Source organism: Pipistrellus kuhlii, unplaced genomic scaffold (genome assembly GCF_014108245.1).
Source record: "Pipistrellus kuhlii isolate mPipKuh1 unplaced genomic scaffold, mPipKuh1.p scaffold_m20_p_23, whole genome shotgun sequence".
Classification (NCBI taxonomy): Eukaryota; Metazoa; Chordata; class Mammalia; order Chiroptera; family Vespertilionidae; genus Pipistrellus; species Pipistrellus kuhlii.
Window position 1 is genome coordinate 12,074,031 of NW_023425522.1, and position 26,527 is coordinate 12,100,557.

General features: G+C 44.8%; 2 protein-coding genes across 9 annotated transcripts in view; one reads left to right on the forward strand and one right to left on the reverse strand.

The window, feature by feature from the left end:
• Positions 1-1,515: 1,515 nt before the first annotated feature.
• On the reverse strand, positions 1,516-11,491 carry LOC118726967 (neuferricin). Of its 6 annotated transcripts, XM_045586670.1 has the most exons (6): positions 11,077-11,491; positions 5,834-5,974; positions 4,677-4,857; positions 2,884-2,889; positions 2,699-2,792; positions 2,055-2,191 (listed from the first exon to the last, which is right to left on the reverse strand). In XM_045586670.1, exons 1-5 carry the CDS (start codon positions 11,324-11,326, stop codon positions 2,732-2,734), a joined length of 639 nt encoding a protein of 212 aa, XP_045442626.1. In that variant the 5' UTR covers positions 11,327-11,491; the 3' UTR covers positions 2,055-2,191; positions 2,699-2,731. The 6 variants fall into 6 exon arrangements, with proteins under 6 accessions (XP_045442624.1, XP_036308260.1, XP_045442625.1 ...); XM_045586668.1 differs by lacking the exon at positions 2,699-2,792 and having other exon boundaries at positions 1,516-2,191; positions 11,077-11,484; XM_045586671.1 differs by lacking the exon at positions 2,884-2,889 and having other exon boundaries at positions 4,671-4,857.
• A 263-nt stretch (positions 11,492-11,754) lies between these two features.
• Positions 11,755-26,527, forward strand: part of ZZEF1 (zinc finger ZZ-type and EF-hand domain containing 1) — a 107,876-nt gene continuing 93,103 nt past the window's right edge. For 2 of the 3 annotated variants that reach the window (XM_036452319.2, XM_036452318.2), the window contains exon 1: positions 11,755-12,248. In XM_036452319.2, the coding sequence (XP_036308212.1) occupies positions 11,895-12,248 (354 nt within the window). In that variant the 5' untranslated portion in view covers positions 11,755-11,894. The remainder of the gene's footprint in view (positions 12,249-26,527) is intronic. The other variant, XM_036452317.2, reaches the window with a different exon arrangement.

A 26,527-nucleotide genomic window follows, 5' to 3' on the forward strand; every position in this document is an offset into this window, starting at 1 on the left:
GGGGAGGCAGCCTCCATTTGCTAGTCAGTGAATCTGGAAAGCTATTTAATGAGATTGATTATAAACGAAAGAAAGGGAGAATAGAGGATGTTTAAAATAAGAGTTGAGTCCAGCTGGTGTGGTTCAGTGGTTGATCCATGAATTCCTGGTCAGAGCACATGCCCAGGTTGTGGACTCAATCCCCGGTAGGAGGCGTGCAGGAGGCAGCTACCAATGCTAATTTCTCATCGATGTTTCTATCTCTATGTCTCCCTCTCACATCAATAAAAACATTAAAAAAATAAAATAAAGTTGAGGGGTCTGGGAAAGGAATGGAGGTGAAGGCTCAGATGAGGAGAAACACTCCTTGCCCCTGTCTACTCAACATTAAGAAGCCAAGAGTAAATGGGTATGAAATACGCCAAATGTAGATTACAGTGACCTTGGACACAGCCTGTGGAGAGCGGCTACAGTGTTTGGACAGGTTCAAGCCTGGGACTAATGAGGGCATGGTCCTCTCGTGGCAAAAGCCACGTGCAAGTCCCAGCACAATTACAGCCAAAGGCTATGGCTGTAAGCTTGAACCTGTGGTCTCACGTGGCTAAGTGATGTGGGCTGCAGGAGGTGCAGCAAGTAAACAAAGCTTGATCAGGTGCATGTAATTGAGTAGATTCGAAACCCACGAGAACCCACACCCTTACTTTGCCTCCTGGAAACTGGCTCTAAAATGAAGACTCGGCTTGCAGGCCTTGGCGTTGTCTCTCCATCAGCGAGTGCAGCGTCCCACCCAGACCCAGCTTTCTTCTTGTCGGTCTTTTCTCAATCCTTCACCGCCCCCTCTCAGGCTCACCGAACCTGGCCGTGCTGACGCGACACACAACCCACCGGAAGAGCTGCAAGCCCAGACACCGTCAAACTGAGGCTTTTCGTACTGGCACCTGCAGCCTTGCACAAACTACCTTTCGCAAAAACGCAGAATTCTCCCTTTGAAAACACACCACACCTTATTTTAAGTTTTTGAAATAGAAACAATATCCTTGCTTTAAATTTAGAGAGACATCTGGATTTGCTGCATCTATATAAGCAAAAGCTTTTCCAATTTCTAGAATTAGTCTACTCTTTGTCACCTCTGACTATATTGGCTCAGCTGGTATCAACTCAGTGCAGCTTTCTGTTGTAAATTAGGGAAGAGGAGTCACATGTAAGAAAGGTTACAGCCTGAGACGGTTTGGCTCAGTAGATGGAGCACTGGCCTGCAGAACAAAGGGTCCTGGGTTCGATTCTGGTCGAGGCATGGACCTTTGTTGCAGGCTCCTTCCCAGTCGGGGCTTGTGCAGAGGCAACCAGTTGATATGTTTCCCTCACATAATGTTTCTGTCTGTCTGTCCCTCTCTCTTCTACTCTCCCTAAAAATAGCCTCGGGTGAGTATTAACAAAAGAAAAAAAAAGTTATAAAAGTCAGGGGTAACAAGTTTAGCCATCACCTGGAAGAGAGTATGTTGATGCCGTTCTTATTTATTTGTTTGTTGTCGTTCATTCATTCATTCATTCATTCATTCATTTTTGGTCTTTTCTGGATGTATCCTCTTGTTTCTGAGTTGTGAGAGAGTGATGTGCCTTTTTGCCAGTGCCCCTGACCAGTCCAGCAGTTGATCTGGCAGCCTGGGAGTCCGTGGGAAGGATTGGAGCTTAGAGCCCTTTGCTTGTCTGTCCAGTTTTCAGTTGGTCATATTTGTGTTAATATTTGAGGGCTCTGAAAAAGGATGGCAAGTACATCTAGAGGAATAGTGGCAGAAACGGACTGACCAGTACTAGGTGAGCTGCCCAGCTCTGGCCTCGGTCACCAGAATGGTGAGCCCATGGTGAGGGTCATGGCCACATTTGCAGAGGCCGGAGTTCTTTGGCCCTCTTGTTCGATGTCAGGAGCCATCCTACTGCAGGTGAGCCAGGGCTCATTGGGCTTCTCTGTGCATTATCAACAGACAGGGCACCAGCTTAGAGTGGGAAAGAGCATGTAGTGGCCAGGGGTGGGCAGCCTGTATATTCCTCCACGTTGGGGTGGTCCAAGTCCCCACGATTTCTGTGTGTAGGGTTGTCTGGTGCTGGGTCACTAGGGGGACCGGTGGTTCTCACACACACACAGTGGGGCTCCTTGGCACCTGGCTTGTACAGCTTCCTGGGGACACCAGTCCAGTCTCTGCTCACGCCTCCACTGAAGACAGAAGGAGAGAGACTTAGAGGCATGAACTAGTGAGTCTGTCTGGGGGCGGGGGGAGGAGGCAGTGAGCCATCTTGACGTTTTCCCAAGGCGAGGTCTGCAGTGTTCAGCCCCTGAACCTTGTGCTCTCAACTTCTGCCAGCTTCCCTGCCCAGGGCGTCCTCCAGGCTCTGCTCCCTGGCCCCGCCCTGTGCCTTCCTGAGAGCAGCACTCCCTGCACTGGCAGCAACACCTGTGGAAGGCTTTCTCCACTGGCCTGTGAGCTTCTCCAAAGCAGTGTCTGGCTCCGATTCTCTCTTCCTTTCCCACTCTGTCCTAGTGCCTGGATCTTAGGGTGTTGGGCACCTGGGTAGGGTGGACAACTGAGGCAACACCACAAGCCATAGTGGTCAGCCTGCTCTGACCACTTCTTGCCATTCCTTGCCCCTTGTCCAGGCGCAGCCCTGGCCACCTGGTCCAACACAGCCTGAGCAGCCTCCTGTCCGGGCAGAGGAAACCGACCTCACAGAGTCCTGGGTACAGCCTCCCACGGACTCACAAGCCTTGCAGAGAAAAATGAGATTCTTGGAATGGGTGCCCATGTAGGTTCAAGTGCCTGGGACCAGAATCATTTGCTGGCAGAGAAGCTGCTGCCCAGTTAACTTACCCAAGAGCAAGACTGTCAGGGAAGGGCACTGAAATGCCACCTCCTTCTAACCACCCATCCCATCGCCAGTGAACCTTGCTCCACACCCAGTCCCTGCCTCAGGACTCCTCCTCCCAGTCTCCAGGGAGATAGTACACGTGGAAACAAAGCATTGGGTTGAAGCACAGGGATGGGGTCACCCTCCTTGGAGTTGGTCTGGAAGAGCTTTGTGGGGAAGGCAGGAAAGTAAGAGGGTGTTACACAAAAACAGGCAGGGCCGTGGGGACGGAGAGGGAGGCAGCTTCTCCCGTGCCCCTCTTTCTGGAGACATGACAACTCTGGAGGGGCTGTCTCTGCAAAACTGGTGGCCAGGGGAGAAGAGGCTTTCCTTCCTGCTGCCGTCACCCCTGCTCCCCTGAATTAATGGGGGGAACAGGTGATGCACATGGGGCTGGGCCTAGAGAAAGCTGCTGGCTTCGACACAAGGAATCAGCCTCAAGGAGAGCAAAGAGGTGTGGCCTCTCCCACAGAAGAGGGTGGATCTACACAAAGCACTGAACACAGTGGTCCTTCCTTTTTTTTAAAGTATATTTTTATTGATTTTTCACAGAGAGAAAGAGGGAGGGATAGAGAGTTAGAAACATTGATGAGAAATAATCATCGATCAGCTGCCTCTTGCATACCCCCTACTGGGGATATGCCCGCAGCCAAGGTACATGCCCTCGACTGGAATCGAACCCGGGACCTTTCAGTCCACAGGCCGACACTCTATCCACTGAGCCAAACCGGTCCCGGCACAGTGGTCCTTCTTGCATAAGCCACAGCAGGTCTCCCTGACCCTCAGTGATCTGGGCTCTTACTTTGAGGCCCTCGAGGCTGGGCGTTTGTCTAGTTTCTTCTCCTTTCCCCTTATCAAAGCTAAAGGAGATGTGAGGGATTTGAACTGCATTTAAATCCAGGCTAGCCTGATGATTAAAGCAGGAAAACTTTTTTCCCTCTAGTTTCCCAAAACTAACCTGAAATATTCCCTGTGACATCCTATCTAATATTCTAATCTGGCTCACTTAAATTCTTACAGCCAAGGACTTCTCATCTAGTGTCCCTCCTGGAATTACTCAGAATTTGCAGAGTTCTTAAGAGGCACCTCAGGGCATCAACACAAGTGGTTCAGTCCACCTCAGCCCTCCGTTAGGCAGGAGTGGTCTGGGCTGAAAAAAGAAAAACAAAGGCCCTTGGATGAATGAACAGGCCAAAGCTAGAAAACAGTGCTTGTGACTTTTCATTCCCTGCCAAGGGTTCTTCAGCAGCGACTTTGGGGAATTAAAAAAAAAAAGATGGCCAGATCTCAATCCTAATGCTCTCATCCAGTTGCCTGCAGTGAGGTCCCACCACTGGTAATTTTTGAAAATTGCCCAGAAGCCGAAAACGGTTTAGCTCAGTGGTAGAGTGTAGGCCTTCGGACTGAAAGGCCACAGGTTCGATTCCGGTCAAGGGCATGTACCTTGGTTGCGGGCACATCCCCAGTAGGGGGTGTGCAAGAAGCAGCTGGTCGATGTTTCTCTCTCATCGATGTTTCTCTCTCATCGACGTTTCTAGCTATTTCTCTCCCTTCCTCTCTGTAAAAAATCAATAAAATATATTTAAATAAATAAATAAATAAATAAATAAATAAATAAAATTGCCCAGAAGATTCTAACATGTAGTCAAAAGTGGAGAATCACTATCCCAGGGCACATGCATTTTGAAAAGTCCCCCCGGGTTAACCATCACCGTACGGCCTCCCTGACCCACAGGACGAGCCGGGAGTGGGTTTGGGAGCGCAGTGCAGCGGGAGGGAAGCCTGTTTACCTCGACTGGGAGCACCAGAACCTGCTGCCCCGGGCTGAGCTCCACTCCGTGTTGCATGGTGGAAACTTCTTCTTCTCTTCCAGTTCCTGCTTGTTTGCCTCCAAGCCTTTGGGGATCATGGCTTCTACCTGGGCCAGTTCTGAGGTGGGTAGCCCATCCTTTCCATAGAACCTTCCAATCACCCTTCCTGTGGTGATAGGAGAGCTGCTGTCAGAACCGGAGGCCGCGGGCGGGATGGTGTGGGGGGGAGGAGGGAGGGGTGGGCAGGGACAGGAGCAGATGTTTGGCTTCTCCCGCAGTTGTAATACAGCCATTTCCCAGGGCTTCTGGGGCCAGGGCTGGCCTCGTGTTTCTTAAGAACTCATATTGGAGGACTTGGAGCACCTTCTATCCCAATGTTTCAACATCTTACAACACTCCAGATAGAAGCATCCCTTTTGTACTTATTGAGTCTTCTGTGGAAAGTATAAAATGTCTCACTTCCAGAAATCAGGCCTCTGAGAGTGGAGCCATGTGATTCATTTTCAATGCTCCACAGTGCCTGAGGCACACAGTAGGTGTTCAATAAATGTACAAATAAATGGCATTCTGTGTAACATTCTTGTGGCTTAATTCTTCCCAACATTGAATTATTTTGTCATACATAACTATAAATAAATTACTTATTAAGCAATTACTTAGTGGCAGGTGCAATGCTAGTACAAACTACTATTTTCTTAATCCTCATAACCCTATGAGAAGGTAATCATTGTTCCCCTCTCCACAGGAGAGATGGGGGAGGAGGGTGTCTATGAAACTAATGAGTGGTTCTGAGCCCAAGCATATGCTCTCTTCCCCAGGCCTTCTCCCCCGCCACCCTCTGTTATCTTCTTGCTCAGTCCTATAGACATATTGGGTGGGAATTGGTTTTAGTTTAAAATCCATGCCAGAATTTGTAACCGTCTAAGTCAGTGGTCGGCAAACTGTGGCTCTTGAGGGACCAGGTGCCCCAGCCATTTCCTTCTGGGACTCACTGCCACACTACCAACTAGAACTTAAGGTGAAAGATCCATAGGTATTTTTTACATTTTAACCTTGAATCCAAGCCCCAAAGAATTCTAGTCCCTTAAAAAATGGCAAGAAAAAGAAATGAAATCTTTGGAAATGGCCTGTGGAATACCTACCAACAAATTTATAATTCTTCTCATAGAATGATAGCCAATTTTGAAGTGTCAGCATCTCAGAAAGTGACAGGTCAGATACATCATCCACAAGGCCTGCTTCAGAGTAGTCCCCAGTCACAAACGCTCTGGATGCGTCTCGGCCTGCAGGAGAGATGTTTCCAGTCAATGGACTTATAAATCACTGACATCGTATCAAATCATGAATCTATTTCCTGAGAAACATCTGAAAACCCCACGGCCCACCCCCAAACAAACATAATCCCCTCCTCTGTCATAGGTGGTCGTGGAGCTGGGACACACGTTTTGGCATTTATCACATTCTCTCATCTACTTTCAGCAACATTCAGGACAGCGGACCGTGTCCCTCGGCTTCCACAACACCACGCTCTGGTTTTCCTCCTGCCTCTCCAGCTCATTTACTACCAGCCTCCGAGATCAATTATTGTCCATTTCCTCTACTCCAGCCACACCCTCCGCTTGACAATCTCATCCACTCCCTTGGTTTCAAATACCACCTCTAAATCAAAAATTGCTAAATGTGTATCTTTAGCTCAGACTTCTCTTGAGCTCCAGACCTATCTGTCCAATTGTCTACTCAGCATCATCACTTACATGTCATCACAAGTTCAAAATGTTCAAACTCAACTAATGGTCATCAGCACCCCCAGCCGTAGGAAACTCGCATCTGTTCTAGCATTCCCTGTCTCAGTAAATAGCAACCAGTTGCTCAGTCCAGAAATGCAGTCCTGGACATCTCCTTCATCCCTCACATCCAATCAGTCCCCAAATCCCATAACCTAAATAGTTCTTATATCTACCTTTCTCCATCTGCCACAAAGCAAGTCCAGGCTGTCATCATTTTTCATCTGAATGACAATAACCTCCTAGCGGTTCTCTATACATTCATTCTTTCCCAAATGATCTCTTTTTCATAAAACAGATTATTTTAAACACAAATTGATCAAGTCATTCTCTTGCTTAAAAATTCTCAGTGACTTCCTTCTGCTCTATGATGTCAAAATTCCATAACAAGCCATTCAGAACTCTGTACCAGCTGCCACCAACCTTGCCTTACTCTGGCTCCCTGGCCTCTGGTCACAGCAGCGTGTATTCCTTTTCACACTCATCACAAAAATAATTCATTAATTGTTTATGTGACAACTACTGAATTTCTGTCTCTTCTACTTGTCAGCACATTTTATAAGGGAAACACAAAACTCCTTTAGTATTGATCACTTAGTGTCTTTTTTTTTTTAATAATATATTTTATTGATTTTTTACAGAGAGGAAGAGAGAGGGATAGAGTTAGAAACATCGATGAAAGAGAAACATCAATCAGCTGCCTCCTGCATACCCCCTACCAGGGATGTGCCTGCAACCAAGGTACATGCCCTTGACTGGAATCGAACCTGGGACCTTTCAGTCTGCAGGCCGATGCTCTATCCACTGAGCCAAGCCGGTTTCGGCTCAATGTTTGTTCTTTAGTGCATTCTCAATAAGTATTGACTGAATGAAATTCAATTGATTTTCAAAAAGACTGTCAAGGCAATTCAAGAGGGAAAGAATAGTCTTTTCAACAAACAGTGCTTGAACAACTGAATAGCCACATGCCAAAGAATGAAATTAGATCCTTCTACCATATGTAAAATGAAATAAAAATAGATCAATGATCTGAATCTATGAACTAAAAACTATAACGTTCTTAGAAGAAAACATAGGTGGAAGTCTTTGTGACCTTGGATTTAGCAATAGTTCCTAGGACATCAAAAGTACAAGCAACCAAAGAAACAAAATTAATTGATCTTGATCAAAATTAAAATTTTTTGTGCTTTAAAGGACACTATCAAGAAAGTGAAAAGAGCCCTGACGGGTGTGACTCAGTAGCTTGCGCATTGTCCTGTGCACTGCAAGGTCACTGGTTCGATTCCTGACTGTGGGTTCTGTCCTTGTTAGGGTACCTGAGATGTACAACCAGCTGATGTTTCTCTCTTCCTTCTCCTTTCTCCCCTCTCTAAAATCACTTTAAAATATGTAAAAAAATATCAAGTTACAAAAAACAAAAAAAAAGGTGAAAAGACAACCTACAGAATTGGGGGAAATACATGGTGGCCCCCAAAAATTTATACACACTTTTTTTCTGATAGCTCAATTGATGATTCTTTTTCAGATTTAACCCATTGGAATGAATAACTTCAAAGTGTGTATACATTTTTTTGGGTCATCCTATATTTGCAAATCATTTATCAGCATTCAGTATATACAAAGAATTCTCACAACTCAAAAATAAAAAGACAACCCAATTAAAAAATGGACAAAGAGCCGGGACCGGTTTGGCTCAGTGGATAGAGTGTCGGCCTGAGGACTGAAAGCTCCCGGGTTCGATTCCGGTCAAAGGCATGTACCTTGGTTGGGGGCACATCCCCTGTGGGGGGTGTGCAAGAGGCGGCTGGTCGGTGTTTCTCTCTCATCAACGTTTCTAACTCTCTGTCCCTCTCAATTTTCTCTGTGTAAAATCAATAAAATATATATTTTAAAAATTTATAAAAAAAAAAATTTTAAAAATTAAAAAAATAAAAATAAAAAAATGGACAAAGAATTTCTCCAGGGAGCATATACAAATGAACAATAAGCAAATTAGTTATTAGGGAAATTCAAATAATCAAAACCACAATGAGATATCACTTTAAACTCACTAAAATGACTATAATAAAAAAGACAGCCATTCAGTGAGGAAGTGGAGAAACTGAAACTCTAATACACTGACGGTGGGAATGCACAATAGTGCAGCCATTTTAGAAGACAATTTGAGAGTTTCTCAAAAAGTTAAACAGAGGGGCGTGAGGAGGCAGCTGATTAATGATTCTCTCATCATTGATGTTTTCTTTTTCCTCCTTCCTTCTCTCTGAAATCAAAACATTTTTTATCTTAATACACTTATAAAAAATACATTTTATTGATTTTTTTACAGAGAGGAAGAGAGAGGGATAGAGAGCTAGAAACATCGATGAGAGAGAAACATCGACCAGCTGCCTCCTGCACACTCCCCACCAGGGATGTGCCCGCAACCAAGGTACATGCCCTTGTCTGGAATCGAACCTGGGACCCTTCAGTCCGCAGACCATAGCTCTATCCACTGAGCCAAACCGGTTTCGGCAAAACATCATTTCTTTTAAAAAACTATTATTTAAATAGAGTTACTTGGCGATTCTACACTCAAGAGAACGGAAAACATGCCCACAGAAAAGCTTGTACATGGATGTTTAGAGCAGCATTATTCATAATAGGTCAAAATGAGAACAACCCAATTTCCAACTACCGATGAACAAACAAAAGTGGTCTATCTATACAATGGAATACTATTTGACCACACACACACACAAAAAAAATGGAGCCCTAGTGGGTTTGGCTTGTGGACAGAGCGTTGGCCTGCGGATGAAATGGTCAATTCCGGTCAAGGCCATGTTGCTTGGTTTCATGCTCCTCCCTGGCCCGGGCCTTGGACAGGCGGCAACCAATCAATGTGTTTCTCTCATATCGATATTTCTGTCTTTCCCTCTCTCTAAAAGTCAATGGAAAAATATCCTTGGTGAGGAGGGAAAAAAAAGGAATGGAGTGCTGGTACATACTAATATACCACGGATGAACCTTGGAAACATTACGTTAAGTCAAAGAAGCCCGTCACAAGAGCCACATGTATGACTCCATTTCTATGCAATGCCCCGAGACAGAAAGTGGAGAGTAGTTGTTGAGGGCTGGGGGATGGGAAGGAATGGGGAGTGACTGCTAATGGATGTGTTTTTTTTTTTGTTTTTTTTTTATAGGGGGTCCGATAAAAATGTTCTGGAATTAGCAATGTTTGCACAACTTTCAGACTATATTAGAAACCACTGAATTATACATGTTACTGGGGGTAGATTTCACATTGTATGAATTACATCAATAAAAAGTAACAAAAAGATTGACTGAACAAATGAATAAATGAACCTAATTTGCGTCTCTTCTAGACGGTGTGGGCAGTGGGAGTATGTTGTAATCTTTGGCACAAGGCAGGCTACACGTTAGTGGTCAATAAATGATGTTGAATGAATAATGGGCACCCTGCAGAAGAAATACCACCCAGAAGAGGTTTTTATGCTCACACTTGTGGGTACAGCCATGACGGCTGCATCAGGGTGGGGCAGGATAGTGCACCCAAAAGTGCCCTCTCCTCGCAGGTAAACTAAAACCCTTGATTCCGGTCCCAGCTCCACTTCGAACTCACTGTATAGCCTCGGTAAGTCCCTTCCCCTGCTCAACTGTTCCAGGAGCTTGGCAACACCAACTGAACTTGACTCCTTTTCTGCCTGTGCTGCTTCCATCTCTCAAGTTCTCCCTAGAAACAGGGAAGTGACTTGTATTTAAGTACCAGAGGCAGCTTCCCAATTTCCCTAAAATAATGATCAAGTGGAAAATGCTCATTTAATATCAGCTGAGTCACTGGCCTTAAGCTTGCTCTGCATTTCCCCCCCCTCTTTAAATCCGAGGGATGGTTATTCCTCCGGGCTGGTAAGGCAACATCTCTAAAAGTAATAAGCTTGTGGTTTTAGTCTAAGTCCTGTTAGCTGTGAGGACTTTGGGCAAATTACATCCTTTAATCCCCTCAGCTGTAAAACAGGGTCAGCAGGACAAACTTAAATTGACAAGGGTTCTTTGAGGCAAAACATACACACAGCTGTGAGTACTGAAGGGCTGTAAAAGGTGGCCAGCGCTCCAACCTCAGAATCTTTTTTTTTTTTTTTTTTAAAGAAAGGCAGACACGTGCATCTGAACCAGAAGCAAGAACTACTCAAACCAAAGGTACTCCTTTGAGGGGAAACGCGGATCCGGAGGAATTGAAGAGGAGACTGGAATCAGCTGGGTCTCATTCATTTCTGTGCCCTGGGAGCCACACAGGGTGGCATAAAGCAGGCGCCCCTCGGGGGAGCTCCTGCCGGTGGGTAATGGGGGACCAACAAGAGGCAGGAGGCGCGTCTCTCCACGTAAGTCAGGAAGAACGACACGGGGAAGAGAGGCCGGCAGCTGCTGGCCACAGTCACGCCGGGCCAGCGAGACCGGAAGGGCCCGGCGGCAGGGCCCGGCCCCACGCCGGCCTGATGAATGGGGGGAGGAAACAGCAGGGAATCAATGAATGAATGAACGCCGCACCGGCGGCTCCCCGCCCGCGTCCGAGCTCGAAGAAAGGGCACGAGCCGCAGCGCTACTACCTGCGAAGCCGCTATAGGGAGCCCCGGGCTCGTAATGCCTGCGGCCGGAGGACACGTCGTAGACGCGGCCGAGCAGGGCCAGGTAGAGGCCTGGCTCCCCGGGGCCGCCGCGGTGGCGGGCCAGCTCCCCGGGGGTGAAGAGGCGGGAGCCGGCGCGGGGGCCCCACCAGCCCACCAGCCGCGCCGCCACCGCCGCGGCCGCCGCAGCCGCCAGGCCCAGGAGGAGCCCGCGCCCGCCGGGCCGCAGCATCGACAGCCGGCCGCACGCCCGCCCGCCCTCAGCTCGGCCGAAGGGGCTGCCTCTCTGCCCACAATGAAGATGGCGGAGACGCGGGCCGTGACGTCACCGGCGTCACACTCTCTCTTGTCCCGCCCGGCCCTGAGGGGACGCGGAGGGCTGAACGGGAGGCAGTCCAGGTCAAGCTCACTTCCGGGCTTCTACTCTTTCCCGTGCCTTTTCAGCACAGCCGGTGAACGCGGAGCGATCCCGAGAAACTGAGCAGCGGAAAGGCCTTCTCGGCTGGCCGGATGTCAGTCAGCCCCTAACAAAGATAGTGACCCCGGAGGCCAGGGGACTCGCAGTTCCGCCCTTCGCTGACGCTGTCCACAGTGGCTGTCTCACGACAGCGGGGAGGGTCCGCTTGGCGGCGCCTTAGCGACAGCCGTCCTCGCTTGACGGCGAGGAAGCCGGAAGTCACCGCTGCTGCCGCCGTCGTCCCCTCCCCGTCCCCGCCCGCCGGGTACTGAGGTTGACAGGTCGAGGCGGGGAGGCGGCGGCGGCAGCGGCGACAGAGCCGGGCGCCCGAGACGGAGACCCCATGGGGAACGCTCCGAGTCACAGCAGTGAAGACGAAGCGGCAGCCCCCGGGGGCGAGGGCTGGGGCCCGCACCAGGACTGGGCCACGGACCCCGGCATGGCCCCCGGCCCAGGCCCTGCTGCCCCGGCGCTGCCGCCGGCCCCGGCGCTGTTGGAGCCGGCCCGGCTGCGAGAGGCGGCGGCTGCGCTGCGGCCCTCGCCGCCCTGCGAGTCCCTGGTGTCTAGGCACCACGGCGCGCTGCTGCGCTGGCTGGAGGAGCGGTTGGGCCGCGGCGAGGAGTCCGTCACCCTGGAGCAGTTCCGGGAACTGCTGGAGGCTCGTGGCGCCGGCTGCTCGGGCGAGCAGTTCGAGGAGGTCAGGGCTGCCTGGGACTGCGGGGCGGGGAGGGGGGGTGTAAGGCGATCGTCCCCTTGGGCGATAAGAGGTGGGCGGTGGCTTTGCAGCGGCCAGGTAGAACCCACACAGCTTCCGAGAACGAAAGCAGAGGGTGCCGGGACTTGCATGGGTGTTTTCAGTCTGTTTACCGCCAGAGGCGGCTACAGATTGCTTTAACTTTTCATAGAAATGTGGAAAGCCTAGACTAGATCTTGCTCTGAAAAACTGAACAAGACCAGATGTCCTTTGCATTTTGTTGTTAATGCAGGTGCCGGAAGCTGGATCCACTGCTCTATGGAGCTTTCTTATCAGGCTCCAGAATAGCTTAAGGGAAAGGAGGTGTAGTAATCTAGGGAGTGCCAGTGAGAACCATTGTTTTATTGGCCAGGGAGGTTTACTGAGCACCTTTTTTTGAATCCAGTGTGGGCGCCTAACAAAATGTGGGAGGAGAATAATATATTGGAAAAACACATTCTAAAAGCCATCCTCCTCAGGCAAAAACGTTTAGTTTTAGATCTTTGAAGAACCATGTTTTAGACTAACTTAAACCTTCATTGAGCCCAAAGCTTATATAGGTAAATACCAGATTTCCCGTGAATACTTGTCATTATGGTTCTTGGCATAATTACCTATGTCACCTCTATTAAATTATTAACAGCAAGTCGATATGGCAACGAAATATTTTCCTTGGAAAGGATCTAAGGAATTAGGTGTAGGGAACACTTCACTTTAGAGTTAAGAAGAGAACTTAGATTGTTACTAAAAGAACTGATCCAGGGTTAGCCAGGAAATCATTGGCAAAACTGAGCCTGTCACTCATATCTCTTGATTTTCGTTGGTCTTATCTCCACTACCTCCTTCTTGGGACTCTATTTTATTTAACTCCACAATGTTATAACAAAAGGTGCTTCATTTTTGAAAATAAGTAGGATTGTCAGTGAAGTAAGTGTGAGTACATAAAGCAGCAAATTGACAGCTACTTGTAATGCCATAAAAAAGTGACTACATAAAAAAAGTGATCCAGAGGCTTGTAAAATATTTTAAGAATGTTTTCCTGTACCTGGCCAGATTCAGATAATATGGTCTGTATGTTTTTTATATTTTCCTTTAAACAAAAAAGACCTGTAAGGCATCCCAACACTTGAAAATGTTGGTCATATTAGTGAGTGAGGGTTTTCTTTCTTTTCTTTTTTCTTTCAATTACAGGTTACTTTCAATGTTATATTGTATTAGTTTCAGGAGTACAGCTATTTTACAAAGTATTTTGATATTTCAAGTATCCTCCTGGCACCATACAATGTTACTGACTATATTCCTATGCTATTCTGTAACTACCAATGACTATTCTGTAGCTACAATTTGTACTTCTTAATCTCTTCATCTTTTTCACTCAGTCCCCCAACCCACCTTCCCTCTGGCAACCAGTCCTCTATCTATAAGTCTGTTTCAGTTTTGTTTGTTCATTTATTCTGTTCTTTAGGTTTCACAGACAAGTGCTATTATATAGTTTCTGTCTTTCTCTAACTTATTTCACTTAGTATAATAACTCCAGGTATATCCACACTGTCACAAATGGTAAGATTTCATTCTTTTTTATGGTCAAGTAATAATGATTTCATTGTATATAGTATCACAGCTTTTTTTTAAAAATATATTTTATTGATTTTTTACAGAGAGGAAGAGAGAGGTAATAGAAAGCGAGAAACATCGATGAGAGAGAAACATCGGATCAGTTGCCTCCTGCACATCCCCCACTGGGGATATGCCCGAAACCAAGGCACACGTCCCTGACCGGAATCTAACCCGGGACCCTTCAAGTCTGCAGGCCGAAGCCCCATCCACTGGGCCAAACTGGTTTCGGCTAGTATCACAGCAGCTATTTGGCCCCTTGAGTGTGACTCTTTCATAAAATACCACAGCCTGGGCGAGTCTATTTTGAAGTGGTGTTAGAAGTTTAAGTTTAAAAAATTGGCTCTCAAAAGAAATTTCAACTCTAGCTGGTTTGGCTCAGTGGAAGAAGGGTCCTCAATTCCATTCTGGTCAAGGGCACAAGCCTGGGTTGAGGGCTTGATCCCCCAGTAGGGGGCATGCAGGAGGCTGCCAATCAATGATTCTCATTCTTGTTGTTTCTATCACTCTCTCCCTCTTCCTTCCTCTCTAAAATCAATAAAATATATTAAAAAGAAAAAAAATTTCAATCGTTGTACTGTTGCTATTTGGCTCTGTTAACTAATGAGTTTGCCAACCACTGCACTAGTCTATTGAAGGTCACTTGGGTTGCTCCTATATCTTGGCTATTATAAATAATGCTGCAGTTGAACATAAGGTTGCATATATCATTTCAAATTAGTGTTTTGGATTTTTTTGGATATATACTCCAAAGTGCAATTGCTGGATCATAAGACAATTTCATTTCTTTTTCTTTTTTGAAGTTTTATTTTTAAATTATATATATATATATATATATATATATATATATATATATATATATATATATGTATGTATGTATATATTGGTTTCAGAGAAGAAGGGAGAGGGAGACACCAATGATGAGAAAGAATCATTGATCGGCTGGCTGCCTCCTGCACGGCCCCTACTGGGGATTGAGCCTGCAACCTGGGGATGTGCCCTTGACCAGAATCAAACCCGGGACCCTTCAATCTGCAGGCTGACACACTATCCACTGAGCCAAATTGGCTAGGGCTCATTTTTAATTTCTTGAGGAACCTCTGTACTGTTTTCCATATAACTGCATCAATCTGCATTCCCACCAACAGTGCACAAGGGTTCCCTTTTCTCCACATCTTTGCCAACCTTGTTATTTGTTGACTTATTGATGATAGCCATTCTGACAGGTGTGAAGAGATACCTCGTTGTGGTTTTATTTGCATTTCTCTGATGATTAGTGACATTGAGCATCTTTCCATATGTCTATTGGCCACCTGTATTTCCTCTTTGGAGAAGTATTTATTTAGGTCCTCTGCCCATTTCTTCTTTTTTCTTTTTCTTTAAAAAAATATATTTTATTGATTTTTTTTACAGAGAGGAAGGGAGAGAGATAGAGAGTTAGGAACATCGATGAGAGTCATCGATCAGCTGCCTCTTGCACGCCCCCCACTGGGAATATGCCTGCAACCAAGGTACATGCCCTTGACCGGAATCGAACTTGGACCTGACGCTCTAGCCACTGAGCCAAACCGGTTTTGGCAACCTCTGCCCATTTCTTAATGGGGTTGTTTGTTTTGGTGTTGAGTTGTAGGAGCTCTTTATAAATTTTGGAGACATATATATATATATATATATATATATATATATATACATATTTACATATTTATATATATACATATATACATATTTTCTTATCAGATATATCATTGTTGAATATCTTCTCCCATTCAATAGGTTGTCTTTTTGTTTTGTTGCTAGTTTCCTTTATTGTGTGAAAACTTTTTAGTTTGATGTAGTCCCATTTGTTTATTTTTTCTTTTGTTTCCCTCGTCTGAGGGAATACATTAGAAAAAAATATTGGTAAGAGAAATGTGTGGGTTTATTTTTGTGCTCTCTACTTTGTTTTATTAATCTATGTGTCTGTTTTTATGCTAGTACCAGGATGCTTTGATTACTATAACCTTGTAATGTAGTTTGACATCAGATAGCATGATACTTTCAACTTTGTTCTTCTTTCTCAAAATTGCTGTTCCATTTTTTAAAAATTCCAAGAATATCCATAATACTTTCCACTCTAGTCCTAGGTAGTATAAGAAAAATGAAGCTGTGCAAGAAAGAGCTGTGTGGATCTGTTGAAGGAGTTGACACATTTCAGAATTGTCCAAAAGAGAAAGTAGAGAAATAGTGTTTACATTATGATATTGTTAGACAGGAATAGAACTACAGGTGAAGTTTACAGGAGTCCTGTAAGGTAAAGCCAGGAAGTACTCAAGGTGTGTCCAGAAATTATGCAAGGGCTATGACATTATCCATTTGTTTATTGAACAAATATTTGTTGGGCATATACTGTGCCAAACACTTGGGTGACAGTGGGCAGAGCAGATACTTGCTCTTAAAGAGTTTGTAATACTGAAAGAGATTCACATTAACCCAGCAATTATAGGCATGGTGAGTTTATCCAAGGGAAGGTGTAAGGGAAAAATAGCAAGAGTAATTGACCTCATCTAGGGAGTCAAGGAAGACTTAACTCATACCTGAGAGAGTAACATTTCAGCTCAGATTTGAAGGATGAAAGCCACATATTCAGCTAAAACTCAGAATTTAATTACTGAGGAAGAAAATAGATATTGGTTAATTAGCAGTCTTTTATTCATGTGGCTAGATCATAGAATACAGCAGGAGGAGAACAAGGTTAGAGAAGTAGGCAGGTACCAGATTGTGGGAATTCTTTGCATCCTCTGTTGAATGGAAGTTTGGAAACGGGAGTGTTAAATAAAGTGCCGTGCTAGTTGTGGTGCCTTGTAGGAGAACCAGAGTGGGGTCAGAGTGGACCCAAGCTGATCAGTTAGGAGGCGATTATGGCAGATTTGGGTGGGAGAGTTGGAGCCTGGGTTGTTACTACAATTTCATGACTCTCACTGGTTAGCACTGGTTATTTGAAGAGAATGGTTCTGACTCAAAAGTGAAGGCTTAGCCAAAGTTTAAACACCTAATGATTGGGCCCTGGCCAGATGGTTCAGCCTGTTGGAGCGTCGTCTTCATACACTAAAAAAAAGTTGTGGGTTCGATTGCCAGTCAGGGCATATACTTAGGTTGCAGGTTCAATTCCTGGTTAGGGTGCAGAAGGGAGGCAACTGATATTGATGTCTCTCTCCCTCTCTCCCTTCCTTCCTTCCTTCCTTTCTAAAAGTAATAAAACATAGCTTTCAATGAGGATTGAAATTAATAATAATAATACCTAGTGATTGGGATCATCTCACTGTGGTCGGTTGTCTTCTCTATAAGTAAGGGATTATTATATTAGTAATATAAAAATAAGTAAATATTAGCCATGCATTTGATTTCTGCTTTAAAAACAAGTCTGCCTTTTGACTTGATTAAGTACACATTTTTGTGTCTTATTTAATTCCACATGTAAGCTTCTGAAAAATGTAGTGTGATATTCTAATAAAAGCTTAAGGATTTTTGTGTACTAATACAATACCTTTATAGTAGCAACTAAAATGATGAATTGTTTCTCTTCAGTTTATGAGAGCTAGCACCATAGAGCAAGTTATCATTGGTGTACATTATTTACTATTATAATAGCTAAGAGTTTCCAATGTTTAAATGTTGGGGGTTTTTTTGGCTACTAATTTGCATTGCTCTCTATGTCCACATAGCTGTCTTGCCTTCACGTTTCTAACCATAATTGCTTAAGGTGGTGTCCTAAAGAAGTTGCTGTATCGCCCGGAGTCTGAAATGTTATTTTTCTTTTCTCATGGTGGGTGTGGTCCATGGAGAAATACTGTTTGCTTACAGGAAGCAATATTTAATTGACTCCTATTAGAAGAAAAATAGAGTTAAAATTAAATTCTTATTTGACATTAGAGATTAGAGATTAGATATTTGTGCTCTTAATATTATATGCTTCCAGAAAATCATGTATACTATAGAGCAGAAAAAAGTACTCAACACAGGCTGATAGCAGATGGCTTTAAAGTAGGAATTATATGAATAGGTCTTATTTTATTAATTTTTCATATTTGTTTTGGTGCCTACTTTGGAAATTCATTGGATTGAAAACCCTGATGGGAGGACCATTTTTATTCATTTGTTTATTGTCTTAGCACAATCCTGGTGTATAGCCAGCACTGAGTGTTTCCACAATAATGTCCTCAGTTTTCATTTAAGAGATTGAATATGGTGCAGTCTTCATTCTCCCAAACTTGTATTTTATATTCAATTTGTAACCTTTTTTTAAAAAAAAAAATAAATTTTATCGATTTTGTACAGAGAGGAAGGGAGAGAGATAGAGAGCTAGAAACATCGATGAGAGAAAGTCATCGATCAGCTGCCTCTTGCACATCCCTACTGGGGATGTGCCCACAACCAAGGTACATGCCCTTGACCGGAATCGAACCCGGGACCCTTCAGTCCCCAAGCCGACACTCTATCCATTGAGTCAAACCGGTTTCAGCAATCTGTAACCTTTTAATAATAAGATATTTCTTGCCCTGGCCAGTGAAACTCAGTGGTTGGAGTGTCAGCCCACAAACGTATGGGTTGCAGGTTCAGTCCCCCACCCCTGTCAGGGGGTGTGCAGGAGGCAACCAATCAATGTTGCGTGTCTCTCTCTCTCTCTCTCTCTCTCTCTCTCTCTCTCTCTCTCTCTCTTTCTTCCTCTTCTTCCTCCTCTTCCTCCTTCTCCCCCTCCTCCTCCTCCCCCCCCCCTCCTCCTCCTCCTCCTCCTCTTCTTCTTCTTCTTCTTCTTCTTCCTTTTCCCCTCCCTCCCCCCCTCTCTTTCCCTCTCTTCTTCCTCATCCTCTTCCTCTCCCCCTGCCTCTCCTTTCCTCTCTACTCCTTTCCCCTTCCTTTCCCCCTTCTTCTCCCTATCTCTCTTTCTCTCTCTTTCCCTCTCCCTCCCTTTACTCCCTCTAAAAATCAATGGAAAAAATATTCTCTGGTGAGAATTAATAATAACAACAAAAAAGAGGGCGCTGCATAGCCCAGTGGTTGAGTGTCAACCTATGAACCAGGAGGTCACAGTTCGATTCCTGGTCAGGGCACATGCCCTAGTTGCAAGCTCAGTCTCCAGTGTGGGGTGTGCAGGAGGCAGTCAATCAATGATTCTATCTCATCATTGATGTTTCTCTCTCTCCCTCTCCCTTCCTCTCTGAAATCAATATATATATATATATATATTTCTTGATGTTGAGGAAACAGTTAAATATTAGTGAAAATTTTAAAAGGCTCTTAGTCACTTGGGTTTAGAGGAAATTTGGAGAACAATACTATTTTTTTTTTTTAGATTGCACTTGATTTCTTTTTTTTTTTTAATTTCTTTATTGATTAAGGTAACAATACTATTTTGGTGTTACCATGTTAGAACTATTAATCAACTAATTTAAAATGGCTCTGAGCTCCAGAACCATGCAAATATAATACAGTTGTAATTCTCTACCCTTTCAAGATTCAGAGTGTGAGAGACGTGTATATGCACCATAAAGATGAAGCAGGCTATAAGCATTGCTTATCCTCAGCTCACAGCCCATGGGGGCTCCCCACTTCCTGAGGGATCCTCTGACTGAGGGGGAGCCCACAGGCTGGCCTGCTCCCCTGTCTGATCTCATCTGTCTCTGTCTCCTGCTCAAGTCCTATGCTCTAGCCAGTGGGATACCTTCCTTGTCACCTGACCAGAACCAAGCCTTTCTTCTGGCACGATTCAGATGGCTTCTGCATAATGGTGTTTCCAGCCCCACCCTTTCGGCTTTTTGCTTTCTCTTCTGTACAGGTCACTCGGCACTTAGAGCGCACTGCCCAGTCCTGTTCTGCAGCGAGGCTGGGAGGCCCCTAGCCTTAGCCTGTAGTACTCCAGTGCACAGGAAGTCTTCAGTGAGTGGTGGCCATTAAAGGTGATGTGGTGGTTTAGAGGAGAAAGATCTTGGGTGATTTGGGCTCTGAGTGCTTTGCTGTGAGGAAGATGATGGTATTGGCTTCTTGTGGAACAGTTCATGATCCAAGAGGGCTGTGGAGGAAAGGTTAAGTCTCTCTCTTGCCTTTTCCTGATTTCAAAATGCCACTTCATCACGTTCTGTCTTGCTTTATAAACGTCAGTGTCAAATGTTAGTCTAACATTTAGGCATTTAAGTCTTTCCACTCTGATCTCCCAGTACTCTTTAAGCATCTAAGTCTATTCACTGCTTCCCATACATGTAGGAATTTTGTTCTTTGTTCTCTTTCTCTTCCCTTTTGTCCATCCTAAGCCCTTTCCACTATAAAGAACTATAGAGAAGCTGTGGCCAAATAGCTCAGTTGGTTAAAGCATCATCCCTATATACCAAGGTTGTGGGTTTGATCATGGTCAGCAAACATACAAGAATCAACCAGTGAATGCATAGATAATGGAACAACAAAAATCAATGTCTCTCTCTGTGTGTCTTTGTCTTTCTCCCTCCTTTCTTTCTCGCTCTCTCAAATCCTATATAATAAAGATATAATATGCAAATTAACCCTCACGCCCTCACAAGATGGCTGTCTATGACCAGACTGGCAGGGGGGTTAGTGAGGGACGACCAAACGACAGAACAGTAGGCTGCTTGGGGCAACCAGGCTGGCAGGGGAGAGGGGAAGAGGGGGGAACGTGAGGGGCAACCAAACCGGCAGGGGGGGCAGTTGGGGGTGACAAGGCCGGCAGGGGGAGCAGTAAGAGGTGACCAGGCCAGCAGGGGGGACAGTTAGAGGCGACCAGGCCAGCAGGGATGGGCAGTTGGGGGCAATTAGGCTGGCAGGGGGTGCGGTGAAGGGCGACTAGGCGGTTGGAAGGGGCAGTTAGGGGCAACAAGGCTGGCAGAGGGGGCAGTTGGGGGTGCCAGGTCCTCAGGGGGAGCAGTAAGGGGTGACCAGGCTGGTACAGGTGGGGAGCGGGGGGGGGGGGGGGTTAGGAGCGACCAGGCTGGCAGGGAGGGAGCTGTTGGGGGTGACCTGGCTGGCAGCAGGGGTTAGTTAGGGGTGATCAGGTCGACAGGGGGGCAGTTAGGTAGACAGGCAGGTGAGCGATTAAGAGCCAGTGTTCCAGGATTGTGAGAGAGATGGACAGTTGGACATTCCCCAAGGGGTCCTGGAGTGGAGAGGGCGCAGGCTGGGTTGAGAAGACCCTCTCACCCCCTGTGCATGATTTTTGTGCACCGGGCTTCTAGTAAATAAATAATTAGCCCTAGCTGGTTTGGTTCAGTGGATAAAGCATTGGCCTGCAGGCTGAAGATTCCTGGATTTGAAGAGTCAAGGGCACCTGCCTGGGTTGCAGGCTCGATCTCCAGCCGGGGGTGTGCAGGAGACAGCCAATCAATGATTCTCATCATTGATGTTCCTATCTCTCTCTACCTCCCCTTCCTCTCTGAAATCAGTAAAAATATATTTAAATAAATAAGCAAACAAACAAATAAGCTAAAACAATGTTTTAAGAAAAGGTTCACAGAGAAGCATTTAATAATAGAATGGAGTTTGGGAAAGGCTTCACCAAACCAGAGCTTGAGAGGCTGGAAGAATTTGCCAGGCAAAGGAAGAAAGGTACAGCATGTGCTGTACCTTTTTAGGTGAGAAAGAACATGGTAAATTGGGGGGATGAAACTGGTTTGGCACCTTGTCTAGAGTCTGAGCTGGCTGGGACCTTAGTAACCATTGCATGCAACCTGTCTCCCTCCCTTCCCCCATAAAGGGACTCCCTTCTGTAATATCCTGGATAGTTATTATTATAACTATAAATATCCTGTAGTTAGCCTGTTAATGGTATCAGCAGGTTTGCTGCTTTATAAGTCTACCTATTCTACTGTTCTTTAGAGTGAGCTTGAGAATTGGGCCCTGGAGCCAGCCTGCTTGTGGACAGATCCCCATTCCATCCTCAAACCATGTGACTTTGACTGACTTACATGACCGCTTTGTGTTTCAGTTGCCTCACCTGTAAAATAAGCATATTAATACTATCTGCCTTACCTAGTTGATGTGAGAATTATGAATTAGTTCATGTGAATCACCTAGAACAGTGCCTGGCACATGCTTAATGCTCAATAAATGTTGCTATTAGTAGTGTTATTTTTCTCTATTTTTGTTTTACACTAGATTGTTTACTCCTTCTTTTATGTGAGAGTCCTTTTACTATTTCACTTAGACATGGGGTGTGAGACAGTCTTACAGATGAGTGAACTAGGCCTTAAATGGATAGTGGTCCTCTCAGTCAATAAGTAGCAGAACTGAGAGCAGATACAGGTCTTTCGACTTCTGATGGAGCGTTTTTCTCCCAAGTTGAACTAGTGTGCAGCCTATGCCCACTGCATTGCATTCTGATGGTCTGGGCACACAGTTCTGGTCTGTGATGAGTTTAGCACATTCTCATGTATGTACCATAGTCTTGATCTCAGTAGTGGTCAAAGAGAAGGGCCTGTGCCCTGTCTCATGCTGTCTTCAGACCAAGGCAAATGGATGTAAATCTGCAGTCAGCCAGCTCTTCCGTCTCTTCTCTACAGAGCAATAATGGCCTTTTATCTAGAGTGTAATAGCTCTTTGTGGTTTAATAGGCATAGTCTTCTTTGCTAAGCCTTTGGAGCCTCACGATAAGCTATGAAGAAAGGTGGGGTGGAAAGAGGAATTGAGATCTCAGAGTAAGCAGTAAATCTGACATCATATTCGAATCCAGATTTCTTCCTAGTCTGACTGTGTTTATATTCTTTGAGTTCTTAGGTTTAGAACTATCCATTTTATTTCCACTGTAAAATATGAGACTTTAGTTGTCTTTCACCTTCCTGTCCTTGTCTATACCTGCATATCTCTTGTCCTCCCTTGTTTATATTTTTTCACTCTTGATATTTTAATTACTATATACATTTTGTTCATAGCTTGTCCATGTAGTATTCCATGATTACTTTTCCTTTATTGCACATCTTATTTTCTTTGGAGTTAACCATTAAATTAGTACTTTTCTTTTACTTAATATTTTTGTCTTTTATCATTAATTTAATCCCAGATTTTCTGTCTAAATCTCTTCTCACATAAACATATGTTCAGTTATGTTGGTATTTTATCAGTTCATGTTCTCAAAGTCTGTTTCCTAGTGCCTTCTGATCTGCTTCAATCTACTAATAAACTTGGTATTCTCTAGGTCTTCTGTGCAGGTATCATCTTAGGATCTCCATTATCTGGGGATTCATTTTCTCTTGGTTGGATCCCATTCTTCCTCTTTCTTGGTGTATTTCTTCAAGTGGCCACATCCTCTAGTAGCTTTCTGAGTAAGGGAATATACTAAAACTCACTGTATTAAACCTCAGTAAAGCTTGTATTAAAAATATCTTTAAAATATTTCTCTGAAGTTATTAATAATAGTCTTTCTATTCTCATTGAATAGTCCTTTCTGTTTCATATTATTCCTTTCTTCAAATGTCTAGTGGTCCTGGGCTGTGTACTCATTTAAAAGTGGGGGACTGAACTAGCTGGTTTGGCTCAGTAGGTAGAGCATCAACCTGCGGACTGAAGGGTCTCAGGTTCAATTCCTGTCAAAGGCACATGCCCAGATTATGGGCTTGATCCCCATTAGGGGACATGCAGGAGGCAGCCAATCAATGATTCTCTTACCATTGATGTTTCTATCTCTCTATCCCTTCCTCTCTGAAACCAATAAAGATACTATCTAATAAATATGGAATATGCAAATTGACTGTCACAAAGATGGCGGCGCCCATAGCCAATAAGGAGGGAATGTGCAAATTGATGTGCAGAGCAGCTGGGGCAGGACGCTTGCTATGAGGGGGATGTGGGGGAGTCGGGGGAGCTACAGGAGGGCAGCAGGGCCAGAGCAAAGGCAGAAGGTGGCTTCAGCTGGAGTGAAGGCAGAAGGCGGTGGTCTGAACGAAGGCCTGGGTCCTGGGTGCCGGAGGGAAGCCGGTGCTGCAGCCAGGGGAAGAAAGGCCTATTCTTGCACAAATGGGCCTCTAGTATATTAAAAAAAATAAAATAAAAAAATGGGGGACTAAAGGTACCCCGAGCTCCTCTCAGTGGCGCAAACAGAGCCACTCTGCTCCGCTGTGAAATTGCCCCTCCACCATCCGAGAAGTTCATTGCAACCTACACACATGCAGGACACATATGTGGCCTCATCCCTGGTTTCTGATGGAAAAAAGCACGGATGGTGCCCCTAAGGAGCCTGACTCAGATTCATAAGCCAGTTGCACGGTGGGTAGTCTGCTGTTTGCAAGCTTGTTCTATGAGGATTTAAGAGTTTATTTGAGCTAAAATGACAACATATGCCAGAGAGCAAGATCTCAAATGAACCCCCCAAATAGCTATTTTATTTTATTGGAAATATTTTATTTTAAATATATTTTATTGATTTTTCACAGAGAAGAAGGGAGAGAGATAGAGAGCTAGAAATATCGATGAGAGAGATACATCGACCAGCTGCCTCCTGCACATCCCCCACCGGGAATGTGCCCTCAACCAAGGTACATGCCCTTGACCGGATTCGAACCTGGGACATTTCAGTCTGCAGGTAGACGCTCTATCCGCTGAGCCAAACCGGTTTTGGCGCAAATAGCTATTTTAAAATGCAGAAACCTGGCAGACATTATCTTAACCAAGTCATTAAAGGTAACTTCAATGGTAAAGGAACAAATCAACTCCTGATACTATGTACCAAGATCACAGGGTCACTTCTGTGGTATTCCTGCTAAGAAGGCATAACCTGAATCTAATCCTGAGGAAGCAGAAGGAATCTAATCTTCACACAGCCCAAGTTGAGAAGTGCTCTACAAAACAACTGGCCTGTAACTCATCAAGTATGTCAAGGTCGTGAAAGACAAAAGTGTGGAAAATCTTGACAACTGAAAGAAAAAGAAAAAGAAAAAAAAGAATGGGGGACTAAAAAAGGCTGATGCTCTATGCCTATCGCTGGTGACCAGTGACCCTCACTGTGAAATGAATTGGCTGGAAGCTCGCCAATGCCAGCATCTGTAGGTCTGTTCTCCTGGCTTCTCAGGTACCCCAGGGAAGACTCTTTCAAGTCTCATGTCTGGAGGGTATGAGACTGGCTGCCAGCATTCTAGGAGCCCTAAGGGAAAGTTGAGTCTTAAATATTTTGCATGAAAACACGAATTCCCCTATTTTCAGTGTAGTAGTCACACTGTGCCTGGTATTTTCCAATCCAGAGATGCTCTGTACTGTTCTCTCCAGAGAATCAAACTTCTGCCAAGATTGGGAAGAAGATTTGGGAATCTGGGAATCTGTTTTTTTTTCCTATAGTGGAAAATTTTAAAGTACAAATAAGAGAATGAATTCCCACGCATGTGTAAACCAGTTTTAAAAGTTACCAATAAAAAGGCCAGTTTTATTTCATCTAAACACCACCTACTTTTCCTCCAAATTATCTTGAAGCAATTTTTTTCATTCACAAATAATTCATTTAATTCATAAATATTTCATTACATATCTCTTAAACAGAGACCTCTTTTAAAAAATATACACAATCTATCACCCATTTCCTGTCAAAAAGAAAATCCTATCAATTCCTTAAGATAAGTGTTTATCCAATCAGTTACTGTTTTTTCAAATAGTAATACCGCCACTTTAAGCAGTAGCTACTGCTACCAACTCCCAAGTCCTTTGGAGCTTTACAGTGTAAAGCTCTTTGCCCAGTCCAGTTTAGGATTCCACTTTCTGGGGGTAACCAACTCGGTTACTACTCATCCATCTGCTTCCCACCTTCCAAAATTTTGTTGCTATTGCATCCTCTTCTCTTCTTTGTCCTTGTTCTTTAACATCACTTTATACTATCGTCTTAGTGGGATTTCAAGAGGGAGCAGAGGTAAATGCATTTGTTCAGTGTTAACTTCTTTGAACACTCCTGATGGCTTGTCCAGCTGTTGCTCTGAAGCCTTAAGGGATGGAGTGGATATTCCTTCCCAGAGCCTCCTAACCCATCTTCATACCCACTGACAGCACACAAGTTTGTCTTTCTGATGAGCTTTTCTCTCTGATCTCTATTTAGGGACCTTAATTTTCACTGCTCCTTCCTATGACAACGCATCTGATCGTTGAAGAGAAGGATTCTGTTACTCTCAGGCATGTTTTCTCCACACCAGAGATGTACAGTCCTTCAGCTGTTCCTCATAGGGAATTTCTAGTCTCTCCATCATGATCTCTTTCCTCTGATCTCTTCTGTGGTATTCCTGCTAAGAAAGCATCACCTGAATCTAATCATGAGGAAGCATCACACAGCCCAAGTTGAGAAATGCTCTGCAAAACAACTGGCCTGTAACTCTCTTCCTTTTGATGTGTAGCTTCAAAACTAAACTCAGTCTCTTTTATTTGGTCTAACAGAAAAGAATAGTATAATATATCTTCTCTCCTTTAGGACATTATACCTAGACTAGAGGCCCGATGCACAAAGATTCATGCGAGAATAGGCCTTCGCTCTGGCTGGAGCCGCCTTTTTGCTCTGGCCTGGAGCCATTTTTCCACCTTCCCACGCTGCCCAGAGGCCCAGAGCAGCTGGGGTGGTGCGGAATGCCTGCGATAATGCAAATGTCCCACCCCCAGCCACTAGGCACCTGCGTGTGCAATTAACC

What these genes read in the sequence shown, in the direction of transcription:
- LOC118726967 (XM_045586668.1), bottom strand. Translation starts at nt 11,326, where the DNA reads ATGCTGCGGCCCGGCGGGCGCGGGCTCCTCCTGGGCCTGGCGGCTGCG. An exon ending in TCCCTATAGCGGCTTCGCAG is followed by an intron (nt 5,975 to 11,076) that starts GTAGTAGCGCTG and finishes TCTCTCCTGCAG; the next exon opens with GCCGAGACGCATCCAGAGCG. An exon ending in GAAGAATTATAAATTTGTTG is followed by an intron (nt 4,858 to 5,833) that starts GTAGGTATTCCA and finishes CTATCACCACAG; the next exon opens with GAAGGGTGATTGGAAGGTTC.